General features: G+C 35.1%; 1 protein-coding gene across 1 annotated transcript in view; it reads left to right on the top strand.

Moving 5' to 3' along the window:
* The window catches only part of MINDY3 (MINDY lysine 48 deubiquitinase 3), a 46,739-nt gene that overhangs the window by 25,337 nt on the left and 3,600 nt on the right, over positions 1 to 17,802 (top strand). The window contains exons 11-13 of the mRNA XM_056483862.1: positions 10,392 to 10,464; positions 11,277 to 11,349; positions 16,227 to 16,314. Of these exons, the coding sequence (XP_056339837.1) occupies positions 10,392 to 10,464; positions 11,277 to 11,349; positions 16,227 to 16,314 (234 nt within the window). The remainder of the gene's footprint in view (positions 1 to 10,391; positions 10,465 to 11,276; positions 11,350 to 16,226; positions 16,315 to 17,802) is intronic.

The raw sequence follows: 17,802 nt of genomic DNA, 5'->3' as shown, positions 1-17,802 counted from the left end.
TTGTATGGATGAGAGAGAGTAGAAAGTGGGACAGCTCTAAGTCTGTGATGTTCTGGATTAAATGTTATTCAGGCACTTCTTAATTATTTTTATGATACTCATAGGAAGTTATGACAAGCTGAGATAATTCATAACTTCTAGGAATGTCAGTAAGACACTGTATAAAAGAGTACCAACAAGTTGAAATGTTATGCATAATATAACAAAAAAATGTTCCAGTGCGAACAATAGGAGGTTAATAGGTGCTTTCTAAATACTGATGACATGCAAATCCACATTGTGTTGAAGTTTGAATTCAGATTCATTGAAAGTGAAAAGAGTGTGCAATAAATGTCTGTCTGGTGACTTCTGGTGATTGAAACTGTCTGTGGGGACACTTCAGTGTAGGTCTTTAAAAAATTTCCTTAGTTTGTTTCTAGGTCTTTAAGCACAGAGGCCTCAACAGAATTGGCTATCCATTTTCAGTTACAGCATTGTGGCATTTCTAGGCTTGAAGAGTCAGATAAGCAGAGAAAACACCTGTCTGAGAAGTCTGAATTAGTTACAAATTACTGCTTTTGAAGGAAAATGTCCTGTCTTGGTCTCCTGGAACCACATTGGTTTTGGATTACATTTTTTTATTTCTCTGACTTTGATCACTGTAACCTGTTCTACACATTCTCAGGGCCTTTCTTCTGCAACCTTGATAGCATTGTCTCTCAGAAGAATGAATATTCACTTCTCTTCCTAAACAATCTCTTTCATCAGAGTTCAACTGAGGGGCACCTCAGCAAACACTGACATTGCTATAGGAGAGCCTAAATGTGGGTCAGTGGTGTTTACCAGGGCTGGGCCGAGGGGAAGTGTTAGTTGGTACAGCATTTAAGCTCAGAACACCAACAGAGATTGTCAGTAGTGTGAAAGGAAGCAAGATGCATGTGTAAAAATTCATTATTAGTATACATTAACAACTTTGGCTTCTACAAAAGTAACCGATGTGTATCCTTTAACTTAAGAAGTCTTCTACTTCGGAAAGGTAGTGAAAAATTTATGCACTTCCCTTTGTTTTTTGCTTCTACAACTGGTAAAGGTGTATAATCAAATTTTGAAAAACTTAGTTTTCATCAGAAAAAAATATTGGTGGATTTTTCCTCCATCATTTGCTTCTTCCACTGCTCTAATGCCCCAACCTTTCCACATACAACTGCCACTTAATTCTGCCACAATTATTTCATTTTCAGCTATTTTAAGTAGCAAAGTATTGTTTATCCTGTTGCTTAGATAGCAATGCAATAGGATACAGCCATCCATTGACAACTCACCTGAAGTTTATTTAAACATGCCTTTTGTAATATACCAGGCTCTTGTTCATTGTGTTACTTTTTTTTTCCTCCTGGTCACCAAGCTTATCTACCTCACACGAAGCACAGCCATTTACCACTGGATTCTGTATTTGGCATGTGTTATGTTTGCAGCTATTGCAATCTGCTGGTAGTGTTATGAAATCAGGTATTGTTTATAAATTTTGCATAATTGATTCACAAACACCTTCCTTCTGCTGGTCATTATGATACAATATTATATGGTACAACCTGGAATTCTTCCAGTGCCTGGTGGTTTCCAAATTGTGGATGAGTTAAGAGTTAGTTCATAGTAGACATTGGCCTGAAAAGTGAAACTCTTTTTCATAAGCCTTTTTCTCATTTGTATATTTAAACTCTGACTTTTTAATATTCAAAATTATTTTAAATTTTAGTTTTCTGCATATATTTGGATATACTACTGTCCTTTTATTTGAACCACTCTGGATAGTGGAGCAATTATTAGTACACCCTAAGCAATTTGTAGTTCATCCAGTATTTGTGAGTAAATGGAGAGGAGAAGCATAAACTTCTTGATTCTCTCAAAGATCTTCTGAAGTCTTAACCCAAAAGCTATGCTTTAATAGATTTAATACATTTTTGTTTCCCGATGGTTTACAGGTCGTTATATGGTACACACACAGTTAAGTAGATGACATTAGTTTCTTAATAGTTAGTCTGGCATCAAGTGAAGAATTGAAAGAAGGGTGTTAGTTAAAATCAGAAGAACACTTCTTTCCAGAAATTCTATAAATGCAGTTCTGTGCTCCGGAGTCCACACCAGGGTTTGGCACAATGGTGTATTTATGGCAGAGATAAGGCAAGATAGAAGGTGCTATTTGTCATAAGATGCAACATGGAGAGGGGAAAAAAGTCGAGTTAAATTTCCTTTTTTTTTCTCCCAACAGCTGCATATCTGTGTGATTGTCAAAGGTTATAAGCCAGAGCAAATCAGTAAATAAACCAATTTAGGGAAGCAAATAGTATATTCATAGTCAGGGGTTATCTTTATGGAATTGTTCCAGAAATGATATTTTGAAAGAGAAATTCTGAGTCATTTCCACACAAAAATTTTTATAAGAGCCCTAAAGCTAAACCACTGTCTTCCAATATATGGAATTTAATATGCTTATAGTAACACAATGAAGAGAACACAAATAAAATCCACAACTTCTTCACATATTCCATGTACCTTTACATAAGGTAAGAGGTAGAAGTCATAAATCTTGATAGTGCCCACACCACCCATTCTTTGCTTTACAAAGCACCTTCCCTTTTACTTTATCTTTTAATTGTAGCCGACTAACTGCATATTTTTAATACCAGATGATGATACCAGGAATACTAAGTCTTAGAGTTGGGATTGTAGTATTCACCATGTGACAGAATGATAGTTCCAACCTGTTGTGTGTTCTGTTGGAGAAAATGAATCTCTATGAATGCTTGTTAATCCTTGCTCCCTTGTTATAAATACTTGTTCTGGATGGAATCCAAGGAGTTCATTCTTGCCCTTACAATTTTTCTTCCTGAGAACATGTCCTGAAGTTATTAATGTATTACAAAACTTAGGAAACAGAGAGTTTTAAATACAGTTAGTGAATGCCTATTAAAGATATTTTTAAGTGAAATGCTCCTGGGCAAAACAACAGGGAATTATTTTGTAGGCATTTGTCTCTTTGCATGCTTTTTTCTCCAAAATATCTGAAGACCAGATGTTCTTTCTGAGTAGGGCACCATGTATCCTTGGAAGTGGAGGCTTGCATATTTTTTTATTCTCTGTTCAGCTTGCTTTATTCCCATGTTCCCAAACCCTACTGGGAAAGATGCAGGAACTAGAAACAGTAAATTGAGACTCCCAACATGCCAACATATGCTTATAAGAATATGCGTTAAAAATATAACTGTTGTAGTCTTGTTCTGAAGCTTTGTGCCAAGTTCTGCTTTTTGCAAAACTCACACACTGCCTAATAAACCTGTGACATGACAGACTGAACTTGTGTAGAGAATCTCTATCAGGAGACTTTGGGTCATTTTATAAATGGCAGGAACCTGGTTGAATTCAGTTTGGGTTGTAGCTGTTGTTTGATGCACAAAACCTTAATACATGTGACAGCTGTGGAATCCCTGGGAATATAGGGTGAATCCATATGCAGCATCAGATTTAATCTAAGTACAGTCACAAACATGTTTAGCAACCAATTTCTAACCACTTTTTCAAAAGCATTGAAAAATAAGTTTTTCATCCGTTTATTTACTCCTTTCATACTGGTAGCAGCTTTGTTGCATACAAAACAAAAATAACATCTTTGACCTCTTTTGATAAGGCAGCTCTACTTTCAGGTAAGGATATGTGAATGAATGAGTTGAAAGTCTAAATGCGGAAGGACACAAATACAGAGAAAAGGCAGGAAAGGGATTGTCTGTCGAGGAGGGACCTTTGAACTCCTAGCAAAGGTGAAGCATATTTAGTGGTATTTTAGATACTGCCTTCATTTTTTATCTTTCTCTTACATAAGAAGTTACATGTGATTAGCTAGGTGGATAACATATTCTTTTGTTTCTTAAACTGTAGCAGTCTCATTTCAATATTTAAGTACATTTTTTCCAGCATTGTTTTGTTTTACATAAGGAGCTTATGAAATCTGTTTTCTTTGTGTGTTACAGGAGTTCAGTGCCATTTTCCTCTACCAGTTGATAGTTTAGGGTATCTTATATATGTACTTTAAAAATAGCTATTACAGGGGGGTGCCAGAGGTGTCGGAGACTATGGTATGAAAATTTGAAGCAGTGCAGGTGTATTTAGAGAAGAATTTTAGTCACTGCCTGTATGTAGTTAAGAAAGCTCATGCAGTTGGAGTGAGATGGGCTTTACTGTATAATACAGCTTCAATGAAAAAAAATCGTGTATTTTGTATTAATAAAAAAGTAAGACATACTTTTTTTTATAAAAGCTAATTGCTCTATTGTGCTACTGTTAGAAAAAGCTGCATGAAATATTATACTTAAAATATGAATATGAATGGCAATACTGTTTTCATAATATATGAAATTGTGATGTTTGTGAACATTTAGTATTTTCTCTGCACATGTTGCAACATATGCATATAAAGTTTTCCTGAAATACTACTTACCAGTGGATCACATGCCATTATTAATATACTTTATTTCTTTATTGCGTCACAGAGTTTGTACATTTCACATGAAAAGCCATAAAATATTACTGTTCAGTTAATGAACTGGGCTAAGAATTGTCCTTTAGAAAGACTTGGCCTATTTGAGTTATAAAATAATTGATCCAGTCTACTTTCAAAAACATTTCATCATTCTGCATTGAAGCAAGCCAGAGGGTTTTCATCATCCCAAGAGAGAATTATATGGTTTAAATGGGAAACTGAATACTGTAAGCTGGTTTCCAGCATTAAGTGCAGCTTTCAGTATTGTGAGAACTGTATTTAGGAAGATTTAAATTTCTGCAGTACATCTTCACTGGTTTTAAACTTTGCTATCAAAAGTTACTGGTGTACATGTTCATTTCCCACCTCCTTATTGTAATTCCCAAATACAATTAGTATCTTAACACTCACCATTGTGTTGTATAGCAATCAGCTCATATCTATAGGCTGAAATAGTATTAGATGTAGAAATAGTATTTAATACTAGATATTAACTTTTTAGTATAGAAAAAGGGTAGCATAATAATAGAAGCTAAAGTTCATCTTGAGTGAATTATAATGTGGAGGTTTTGGAAGTCATAAGGCATGGAATTTATCCACTTCCTCTTAGGAACAAAGTTCCATGTTTGTATAGCGTTGCATTCTGTCTTCTGAATAAAAAAAAAAAAAAAAAAAGCTATGCGAATATAATTTAAAAAGCTTTCAGATTAAGCTTGTGACTGGAGAGTAGTATGTAATTTAGTTATTAGGTAAGAATTCCAGTAAACTCAAATTTGCTGACTCTTGGTCTATAATTCCAGTAATACATTTTTACTTTCAAAACAAAGACCTTATTTTGTGTTGATAAGCAAAACAAGCTAGTAAATGAATAAGAAAAATACTATATAGCTAATCTTTATTGGTTTACAGTAATCTCTTGTAATCCATGAAAGCAAGGAACATGTTGAAGAAGCTCTAATTTTTTAATGACTCGCCAAGTGAATTGTTGCTTTCTTGTGATGTTTTAAACTAAACCACCAACATCTGGTGGCAGTGTAACTGTTAAACAGGTATTTGTGGTACTTTTGAGTTTCTCTTATTTTTAAAAACTGCAACACTGTGGCTTTTTTTGTTGGCTGTCTTATTAAACCAACCTCTCCCAAAGGAATGGAGGATATGTTGTGGTTTCTATAACTTACTTGACTGTATGTTAAAAGCCCTGCTTTTCAGACGAATAGACTGACAGGGTCCTCACATTTCTTGTTCTTTGGTTTGTGTTAGCTTTTCTTCCACAGCCTCACCCCACCCTTGAATCAAGTAGGCTCTCTTTTCTGTCTGTCAGTGTGGGTGAAGATGAAAAATAATTCAAAGTAGTCCATATGTAGCTTTTCATTCTTCCCTATTGAAAACTCTCTTCTGTCTTTAGCAAGGTACCGCAGGTACTATAGAGTAAATGCGGTCGTTTCACTTTTGCAAGGCAGTGTACAGCTAGAGCCAGTTTGCTTCCTTTTAACCACCTTGTTGTAACAAATTGCTTGTTGTGAATGTTCCTCCTCCACCACCACCGCTATCTCTTGATGAGCACTTTAAGATAAACTCTTGTCTTTTCCTGTTCTAATCTACAAGGCCTGTATTTTATTTTCTGACCCCTGATTAGAACTCTGCTACTTTGGGGGTGGCATTCTTCCTTTTGTGTCTTTTTCTTCTCTTCTTACTCCAGAAATGTGTTTTCTTTTAGTGTTTTGTGGATTCCAGGCAGATTCATAGCCTCTTCAGGGCTTAGGATGATACAGTATATGATCTTTGACACTTGCCGTTCTGAAGTGGAAATAGTTGTGGCCTCAGAGCTCTTGTATAGTGGCAGAAAAGTCTAGGACCTTTCCTTCAGTTTTTCCATATGCATCTCTCAAAAGGGAAAAACTTTATACTCCTTCAAGTGTTCTTTGGGTATGTTCCTGTTGTTTGGAATTTTTTAATGCATTCTCTCGTGGAAGATAGTGTGCTGCAGAGCAATGGCACATTCCATTGGTCAGCACAAGAAAATAATGGTAAGCAGTGTGTGTAGGACACTGCCATTGCTGCAACAACCAAGAGCACTTTCCCCTGCGAACTGCTGCTGTGGATAATGTCCCTGAACACAAATGGAAGTCTTCATTGGCCATCCCTCTGTTCAGAGCCAGACTCATAGTCTTTTAAACTAAATTTATGTCAAAAAACATCAAATAGTTTAGGACTGACTTCGCAGGTAATTGCTCTAGTACTTGACTGGCTTTGTTACCATAGCATAATTTTCTCTAACTGTCCCTTTCCAGACAGACCCTTCACAACAGTAAGCCTAGATTGGTGGTAGATGATGTGTGGGTGTTTTTAGAACCAGTAACTTCATACCACAGTGGTCTCAATACTTCCTCAATGATGCCTTAGAGGAAAAAAGATATGACCTTTCCATAACTGCTTAGTTCTTTGTATTATGGTAATAATGACTTCCTGTTTTAGATCTTAAGGATTCTCTTTTTCTTGGTTTGATAAAGAGCTCCTAGGAAAACCTACAGAAAAAGCTGTTATTTAATTTCAAGCAATGTCCATGTTTTATTGAGCCTTCATCTTAATGAGTGTCAGCAACTGTTTTTTTTATCTCACTCTAAGACTTTGAACCTATTTTTGCTACTGTAGTGGTTAAAACTTTCCTGCTTTTCAACAGATACCAGCCTGTGTTAAATTTTACTTTTTGGTTTACTGCCTAGCCAGTCCCTACAAGTAAAACTATTTGATACCTTTTGGACACAAACTCATTTGGATGTGTGGTGGTACATATGGCACTTCTGTTCCTTGCCCCCAAATAAAGCTGCATTCAATTAATTCCATTCTCTTAGTTAAGTGAGTTGTTATATATCAGGATGTAAAGAGCATTCAGTTCTGACTTTGGTAGCAGGATCCCTTTACCTTTTGAAGAAGAACATTCTCTGTGTCCTCCGGAGTACATACAGTGGATGTGGAGATTAATTGCAAATGAATGATTACAGTCACAAGAGTGCCTGAAGTTGGACATTCTAATTTCAGAGCACTATCTAATTTGGAATGCATTCTGGTGGTGTGTGTGTGTCCAAATTATAATATACAGTTACACAGTATATCCATTGGATTGTGTGAAGTATTCAAAAGATAATCTCCAAAGGAACCTTGCTGACACATAAAATCAAATTTGTTTTTGAACCAATACCTCACTGAGATGCTCTGCCTGGCGTCCAGTTTCAACAGTCAGTTGTGAGACTCCTGTTTCCTCTGTGAAATTGAAATTGGGCAATGGGTTCAGAAGTCAGCTAGAGAGATCGGAATTTCAGAGATCCCATCAACTTTGTTTTCTTAGGAAGCCATTTTGGAAAAGTTGATGCCTTGGAAGCCACTGATTATAGCATTGAAAAATACACACTTCTCTGTAATACAAGACTGGATTAAATAAACTTAGTTCTCCAGATGTGATTAAGTTACAGCAAGTTTAAAAGTTGATAAACAATCAGTGTTTCTATATTGTTTTCTAGGTGAATTTATAAGAAGAAAGTATTACAATATGTAATTCTTACACATATCCATCAATAGTGATAGTGTACAAACATAAAGCAGTTCATATGCAAGCAGATTTCATTTTTCAGGGCAATGGATCTTTCAGGGTGTGATTTTTGTAAAAATTCATAGCCAGGATTTCAGTGGGGCTTAGCCATTATGTTCTGCTTTGGATTTGTAGAATGAAAAGTTAGGGAATGTTTTCATTAAAACTTATGAAGGATATTTTTTGCCTCTGAGGCTAAACATGGAATCTTAAAATAACTGGTACTACTGATGAGAATAACTTTTCAAAGTAATATAAAATGACTTGTTTGTGTATCACGAGAGCCAATGAGTGAAACATGATTTTTGGGACATGTTGTACTTAGTATTGGAAATAATTATTGTAATTAACTGTTTATGAGATTCCCTTATATGGAAACTTTCACTGCATGGGTTACATCAAAATACAATTCATAAGGCTGGGGTGGGGAATCTATTTTGGCACATATGGTGAAATATCAGCTTGGGCAGCTGAAATATGTTTTTGTTAGATGTTTATCACATTTTCAGCTTTATTACATGAAGGAGCTATGGTATTTTTTCCCCCAGATACAAATATATGGACTAACTGAACTTTTAAAGTTTTCTGCATCATGGAAATTAATTACATAAGTTAAGAGGTTGTATGGGATTTGTATGTAAAGGTTCTTGCATTGTAAGCATTTTATAGAACAACAGTCTCAGTGAAAAGTTAGAATTACTTTACAGGTAAGAGAGGTTGGGGCTTTGGTCATTTCTCTAAGGCAGACTTGTTAAGTTTCTATCTGAAATTACTTGCTTAGAGCATCAGTAAATTATATTTTGTGAATAAAAAATGTTAATATGTAATAATATGGAGGCTTTACCATATTTGAAAGTTTGTTTGAAAGAGAGAGAATTTTCAGTATGACTAATGCATTTAGTGACTTCATCTCTAAGGTCTTCCCATATATACATACATGAACTGAAAAACTAAGGACCTGGAAAATTAAAATGATAACAGAAATAAACACTATTTAAAATTGGACTATAAAAATTGTTAGGAATTGCAGAAGATTTGCTTTGAGGAATATGTTTTGTATCACATTAAGCTGTGGAAAGTACTACATTAACAAGGTAATTTGTGGGTAGGGAGGATAACACAAATGATAGCCTTTATTCTTGGATTACGTTAAGATTGTATGGAAGATACTGCATACTCATAAAACAGAGTAGAACTATGTAGTTCACATTGGAAATTATGTATCTATGCCATTGGAAGTTACTTTGGATTATATCCTTCCATACCTTTGGAAATTCCAAGAATTCTTCCTTGTTACATAGGCTTCCTGAGCTGCTGATTTGTTAATAAGAAGCTATCACTAAAATATCCCTTCTTCAGAATTAAATCCCGAATACTAAAATCACTAATAATCTTGTTAATAAGCTCTCTATGCTATGGCATTGATTTTAAACGAAGAAATATTTGCATTTGTTTATTGTAATATACTGTGATAATGAAATCTATTCCTGCTTAGGATGCTTTGTATTCCAAATTATTTAAGAGTTGGTCACTTATTAGAAAATTTCGTAGTGTATGTATGTGCCTTATATAATAACATGTTACCCTTTATGATAGGGTATGTGCTCAACAACTGTACAACTTCATACATTATTTGGCATCATGAAACTGTGTTGAGCAATATAGTCTTATAGGAAAGTAATTTAAAGGATTTTGGAACATATGTAAACATGAAGGTACCAAAACACTGGTTTTCTGTAAATGTTCTAGTTATAATTAATTTATAAAATCAGTAGAAAAGTTTTCATTAAACTTGGGTTTGTTTCTATTAAGTCATATTTATGGATCCTTAAAATTACATTATTGTGATACTGAATTAAAATAAAAATCTAGCATTTGTATTTCCAGTACGTAAAGCATGCAATTTTCAAGATGCTCTCATCAGGAGAGATTAGCAGGGCAAAGAGACTCCTCCCAAATTAGTTTCTTCTGTGTGCTTTTCCACTTGGAGCTCTTGAGTACAAATGATTGGAACTGTAGTTTCCAATTAGCTTTTGTGCCACAACATCCACAAAAAGAATTGCCTAAAATTAGTCTAGAAGTTTGTGGAATAATCTTTAGTATATTTCTTGATTGTTTTGTCACTATCCGCAAAATTTCCAAATTGCTTTAACTTTTCTTCTGTTGTATTAAAATTTTCATTAATTTAGGTTCTAGCTGGTATAGTATGGCTAAATATTTTCTTAGTAATCTGTTTCTGAAGTAAGAATATTTTGTAAGTTTTCTTTGTGCATTTTTTTCCCCACCCCATAGGACATGGCCCTTGTTGCTCCTGAAGCACCTTCAGAACAAGCAAGAAGAGTTTTCCAGACATATGACCCTGAGGGTAAGGGCTGTACTTTGTGCTGAAATAATAATTTTTCTATATAAATGTGCTCATTAAGAGAGGAATGAAATGCCTAGTCCTTAAGAAATGTTTAGTACAGGAGTCAATCTACAAGTGACATTGAGCACCCTAATCTACTGGAAGGTCTCCCTGGCCACGGCAGGCACGTTGGAATGAGGTGATGTTTAAGGTCCCTTCTAACCCAAACCATTCTGTAACTCTGTGACAAAATTATCTGAGAATTCTGCAGTAAGGGAAGTTCTGCAATAGGAAGTAGAGTTTTTAAGAGAGACCTTTTTTAACCTTATGTTCTTTATTATTAACATAAATCTTAAATAAAATTTGTTTCTCCTATATTAAATCTTCATAAAAGAACTGATCTGATATGATTCATTCTTCATGAGATCTTGTTCTTAAATGTATGCAGCATACATGGAAAATTTTGTTTTGTTTTGGAAAACAGGGGATGTCTAGCATTCAGGTACTATTTTAACTGATCAAAAGGGGAAAATGGTACAGTTATTATGCCAAGGTACCTAGTGGAGAACTCTATACAAAGATGAAATTCTTAACAAGTATTAAGCTTCTAAGTGTATGAGTGATAAATCCAGTTTCTGTATTGCACTCTTTTTTTTTTTTTTTTTTAAAAGTGTGAGAGTAGCATTTGAAAACTCCTTTCCTTCTAGAACCTCACCATTTGCTTGCAAGTTTTAGAGATAAAGATATGTTGTATTTGTATTTTTGAATGAAGTTTGTGTCCCTGGAAAGCGTTTTGTTTCTTTTCCTCACAAGAAACTTTGCTACTTCTTCAGATAATGGGTTTATACCTGACACACTGCTAGAAGATGTAATGAAGGCTCTGGACCTTGTTTCAGATCCTGAATAGTAAGTATAATAAAATTTAAATACTGCAGAAGTACCAGTTAATGACATTATCACTTAAGACTTTTTTTTCTTGATTCAGTTTACCATATATGTTTTATAATTTCAGGTTGGTTTTGGTTTGGGGTTTTTTCCCTAGTTTGGATTTTTTTTCCTAGTTTACATTCTGGACACAGAATGTTACTTTGAAATGTGAAGCTTTAAATTAAAGGGGAGGAATTAAAATTAAGATGTCTGTAACTTTAGTAGTGATAACTAGAAGCAAAAAAAACCCTCAAACCTACTGTATTACTATATATTGAGGAGATAGTCAGGATTATATTTCTATGTAATAATGATGGTGAAATGGTGCAACAGACGAGCTAAATAATCATGGTATTCAGAGGCAAGTTTGGATTACCACTGCATCTTTCTGCAGAGTTGGAAACTGAAACTGCTTCAGTTACAGTTTTGTTTCCATCAGCACTCAGGACCTAGTAGTGTTTATATTTGCCATTTATTTTCAGAAATAACACATTGATTCCTAGGGTTGAATTAAAATGTTTTAGCTCTAATATGGGCAGACAAGACTAATATTAAGTGACAGCAGTTAAAAACTTACCATGTTTTTTGACTAAATGCTTAACACAGAAAGGAGAGCCAAGCACTTGTTCTTTTTTACTGATCCAAAAGTTGTTTCTGCTCTCTTGTAAACTTTTGGTCTAGTTTAGTTAGGTCAAAACTGGAATGACTGTGGAGACTGTGAGTTCACTTACCATAGCCATCTAAAATGTGATTGAGCCCATTTTTTGTCATTTCAAATGTTTATAGTGTAATGAAGTTTACTGAGTTGTTCTCTGGAGGATAGGAGTGAAAATTGAAATAAAGAGATACTCAAACTGAAAGAAAGTACAGGACAAATGGCTCATGTTCATTTTGTGACAGTAAGTGGGGAAATCTGAAAAAGACATTTTTTTAAAGGAAGAGAAAGAAAAAAGCATCATTTAATGGATCTGAGAAGATTTCTTTTGCCTTTTTGTTCTGCTGCCTCAGTAAATCTGCAGAAATCCTCTTTCTTCATTCAGTGGTTTTTCCATTTGGCTCTTTGTCTTTTGGGGCATTTGTGGCACAGCCCTGCCCTATTTTATTGTGTAGCACATAAAATATAAATTGATGTATGAAGAGCCATTCAGAAGACCTGCTGTATTGAAAAGCCATGATCAAGCCATGCAGCTTTAAATCATCTCCTCTTAAATAAATATATTGCCTAATACTATTATCTTGAGAACCTACTCTGTTTGGGTTCTAGATGTTCTGTCTTTTTAGTGTGGAACACTAAGTATAAATAATGTATTTCAAACTCTATACAGGCTTTTTTGCTTGTTGTTTGTTTGTTTGTTCATAAGGAAAACTAAAGCCCTTGCCTCCAAATGTATTATTTTAATTTGTGTTTATCTAATCCAAGGCTTTACGTTTCTCAGAATCTCAGAATGTATAAAGATCAGACATGATGAGAATTTTAAAACTGTAGAGGGGCGAACTGTGTAGAGCAGACATGAATTAGCAAGGTGACTTAGCCAGTACTGAATGCCATTGCATGTGTTTTTAGTAAAATTTCCCAGTCTTTTAGTAAATGTATCTGAGAACTCACCTGTCTCATTTGTTTTGCTGTTTCTAAAAACAACCTGATGCCATTTAGGGCACCAATTGGAGCACAGCTATCAATGTATGTTTAGATTGCTTAAAATATTTTATGCTCTCTGTCTATTTGACCAGTAGTGGAGGCTTTTGTCCACCCACACTTCTCAGACATAAAAATACAAAGGCCATCACCCCAACACTCAAAACCTCTTCAGTTCAGGTGCCAGGCTTTGCACTGAGCAGACTGAAGCACAAGCACACGTGTTTAGTCACTCTGCTGTGGTACCAGTAACACAGAAAGGTGTTAATGACTTGAAGTTGGAACATAGTACAATCCAAGTTCATTAGTTCTACCCTCCTGCTTAACTGATTGAATTTTGTACCTTGGCCATATTTAAAAACTTCTGTGATGCTGTATTTTTAAACAGTTCTTGTATTTCTTCAGTGAGTATATATTTTGTTTTAATTTTATTGCATAATTTTAAGTGCATTTTTTAAATTGTCTGTTTTGGTTCTGTTTGCAAACACAATGTTTTTGCAACTCTATTGCAGCATTTCAAGAATTTTGGCAGGTTTCAAACAGACACTGAAATAGCCAAAATTTTGTACTTTTGAGAACAGTGAGAATGAGAAATAGAAGGTTTGAAGTCCAGTATGTTGCAAATCCTCAGTTGTGATTTCAATTTGAGTAGTGACTATTTTTAAAGATAATTAGCGTAGTTTATAGGATACCACATACAGTATTACAAATTTTAAAATTCTTCTTCCAAGGCTCTGTTAAGATCTCTTAAGATTTGCATAATACATCCTCTGTGTGTTGAGGGAGAAACAAAAAGAATAAAAATCATTTCTAGTAGTTCTATGTTAGGACCAAGAAAGGAAGTTACTTAAAGATGAAGAAACATAAGTGGTAGCCAAAAGGACAAAATGCTTCTGTGAAACAATCAAAAAGACCTTGGAAACAACACCCTCTACCCACAGCCCCCAACAAAAGAGACCTAGGGGTGGTTAAAGGCTAAGGGTAAAAGAGGCATCTATGGAAAAGATGCATCTAAGATTGTGTCTTCTGAAAGGAAAACATAGTGCATATATTTTAAAAAAGGGAAGAATCTGGATTTATCAAATGTTAAATGTAAATACAATATCAAGTAGAGTTAAAATCTGTAGACTAATAAGCAAAGTTGTAAAACAAAAACTAATAGAATTCTTCTGAGCCCATCAGCACCAAGAGGCTTGCAAGAGGTTTGTAGTTCTGATAGATGATTCCTAATGTTTTAAAAGTATTCAAAGTCAACTAGAAAAGTGCAGTGAGTTCTTCATATTCACCAGAGAAGGTGATAGAGAGCAGTTCTCCTCATCACTGGAGAAGATTATAGTTAAGCCTTTTAATGGGTGGTCAGAGTGACTAAGATTCTCAAGTGTCAAAATAAGTAAAAAAAGCCAAAATCCTAAAGAAACAATAGAATGACATTTCTGGACTATTTTAGGTTACCTGCCACAGTGAACTGCACTGTTACCACAGTATAGTATGAGAAAGGTGACAAATGAACAATAGGACTTAGAAAAAGATTTGAAGGCCAGTCTAGGGAAAATTCACATATAAATATTTCATGTGTAAACATGGAATAGGAAGGAGCATTTTTTTTTTATTAAAGAATAAAAATGTCACTTTTTCTCAATGGAGGAAGATAATTGAGGAATTTTGCAGGAATTTGTGTTAAGTCTATGAATTTTGTTATTTTATCAGCAAGGATTTGACAGCAGGGATTTGTATGATTGTTGCTGGTACAAATATGTTTGAGGTGTTAAAAAAAAGAATGTGTAAGAGCAGCAGAAGTTAGTAGAAGATACAGGAACAGAGAAGTGTCAGAGTATATGTAGATTGGTTGCTCAGGGGATAAAGCAATGCTGATTTCACATACATACTGTTGGTCTGTGAGCTAGATATTACTGGTCAGGAAACAGATCTCTAGATTTAAACTCAGTGATAGACAGACATATGGAGAGGGATTTATAGGAGTTATGTCATTGTATAAATGCCTGATCTTTCACTCCATCTTAGAAAAAGAATGTTGTAGAAAGGTATCAGGAAGGCAACAATGCTAATTAAAGATACAGAATTCCATTAGTGCAAGGAAAAGCTAGGTTAGGACTATTTGACCTGGAAAAGATAGACAACAATTGACACAGTAAATAGGGAATGACTCTTAATTGCCTCAGAAAAAATGGGGTGTCATCAAACTGAATCAGGTGACAGGATGAAAACAGAGAAGACACATATTCCCAGAATCCATAGTTTGACTTTCTTGAGTGGAGTTTATTAAGAGCCAGAAATATAGATGGGTTCAAAGCCAATTAGGCACATGCATGGAAAGAAAAATATATATCTTTGTGTTTTAGATACTGCCTGTCACTGAAGATGTCTGAGCAGCAGACTGCTGGAAATGGGGAGGGTAAACTAAGGATGTGTGTTTGCCCTGTTGTTCTCTATCGTAACATCCACTACTGACCTGTGTCAGGAACAGGATACTGGGCAAGACGCTCTGTTGGTTTGACCCAATGAGGACATTCTTGTGTACGGTACAACTTGTAACTCAAGCAGAGGGCTAGGTAGATGCAAATAGATACAATCTGCTACCTGTAGAAATACATTGCTTAAATAGATATATAGTCTTATAGACCTTCGTTTGCAGTGACCTGAAATTAGACCGTAGTCATGCAGTAAGGCTTCCAGATTAGTATTGTTAGTATTTCCATTGTTTGTTGGTTCTGGCTTCTCTGATACTGAGTACGTGATGTAAATAAGAAATGTATTTGTTAAATTTAATTTTATTTCAGTGTACTTAGAAAATCTTGGAAGGTTTTCAAATCTATGTTTAAAAACAGGTTGTTTGGCAGTGATAGAGCTGTATTTGAAAGATGACTGGTTTTTGTATCTTTAACGAATGCTTACAAGACAGCAAAATGCCTTTTGGGCTGTAAACCTGGTTTTAGATTATATGGGTTTCAAATTATTTTACCAAATATGGTGGTCCTTCAGAATTATCACTTATTTAATTTAAAATAACAGATTACTTTTATTTAAAAATAACCATGTTTTGGCAACTTGCATGCCATTCTGGTGCAGTTGTCACTTAGGATTAAAAATAGAATAGTATTGCTATACTTGGCAGTCAGTACTGTGGTAGCACAGCATAACTTAGTCATGCAAGAATAAAAGTGTCTTACTCATACTTTTATATTCAATGTTTTTATCTTAGCGTAAACCTCATGAAGACCAAATTAGACCCAGAAGGGCTGGGCATCATACTACTGGGTCCCTTTCTGCAAGAATTTTTCCCTGAGCAGGTAATCACTATAGCTTTATTGCTGCAGAGCATTGTCTATTCTGTTTAGCTTTGAGATTCGTTAAAAACTTTCATGAATATCACAAGAGTAATTTTTAATAAGTATTGCCTTCATTCAACTCAGCTGATAAGCAGATAACTTCTGTATTCCACCACGAAATGGTAGACTTCTGTTTTCTATAACATGTCCATGTTTTTGTGAACTTTACACTGGAAGGAAACTCTATTGTTCTAAATTTAACTTCAGGAAATATGTAATCATTTTGCATATGACATTGATTTGTTTCCTTACTCAGAAAGTTTATCTGAGTTTGGTTTTTCTGAGAATAAATGACCGTACTGGTTTTATCAATATTAAAAAGGTTGCTTGCAAGTGGGAAAAGGTTGCAAACATAGTTAAAACTATTTTTATGTTTATTTCTTGGTCATGTAAAATTTTTGACAGTTTAACAAAAAAGTCATGATAGACTTAGGTTTAACATATGTGGAAGTTAGGGTACTGGAAAATTATTTTCAAACTCTCAGTCTGTTCCATGTATTCTTTAAGACTGCACCACTACTGAGAGACTGGTGTTAACCTAGCACTGCTGTCCCTTGGCCTTGGATCACATTTTCCTGCTCTCACACTGCCTCTCTGCCACCAGGAGCCTCTAAACAGATTTGTGGTAAACCAGAACAAGGAGCTGGTCTGGATAAGAGCTCTTTCTTGCAGGTGTTTGGGGACTTGTTCCATGGCCATGCACATGCTTGTATTGACAAAAGAGAGCAGGTTTACCTGAGGATGGAAGGATAGGCAGGTGGAAGCAGGAGAAGGGCTGAGAGGAGTACTTCCTTAAAAGCTTTTTAGCTTAATATGTCACTGAAACTACATGCAAATTTTTGCAGTCAAGGAAATGTGAAACTTATGTTCCTTCAGCAAGATTCTTTTTGTTAGGATTGTCCAGCACCGGGTATAGCAAAGTGTATTATTAAACATTCTGATCAGTCAGAAGACACTAGAATTGCACTGCCAAAGATGGTAGAGACTGAATGTATCATTCAGAGGATTTAATCATCTAGAGGAAAGAGAAAGAAGAATTAGTGTTCATTTTCTCTGGCCTTTTAGAATTACATCCAAATTGTATTTTTGCCAGCTGTTTCTTCTTCCTTACGTTTGTTCATACAGAAGTGGAAGTGTATGTACAATTTAATATAATTTATTTATTACAATTATATTACATTTGCAAATCTGGAAGACTCCACTGCTTCATTTTAGGCCCCAGATGCTTAGATTGAACTTCAGAATACCAAAGAACATCCTCCATAATTTGCTGTCCCTAAACTTTCCAGTACTATGGGCTATAGGGAGGTGGAGGAGAAGACCACTGTATGGGGCTGCTGCCTTTCTTGCCTTTCATAAGGGCATAATTGACTGAAGAAGGGAAGCTGGAGAACAAAGCATAGTGCAATCACGGGCAGAACCCTGCCCTGGGCACCTTGGTGGAGGAAT

This window comes from Oenanthe melanoleuca, chromosome 2 (assembly GCF_029582105.1).
Source record: "Oenanthe melanoleuca isolate GR-GAL-2019-014 chromosome 2, OMel1.0, whole genome shotgun sequence".
Taxonomy (NCBI): domain Eukaryota; kingdom Metazoa; phylum Chordata; class Aves; order Passeriformes; family Muscicapidae; genus Oenanthe; species Oenanthe melanoleuca.
This window is presented reverse-complemented; position numbering and strand designations above follow the sequence as displayed.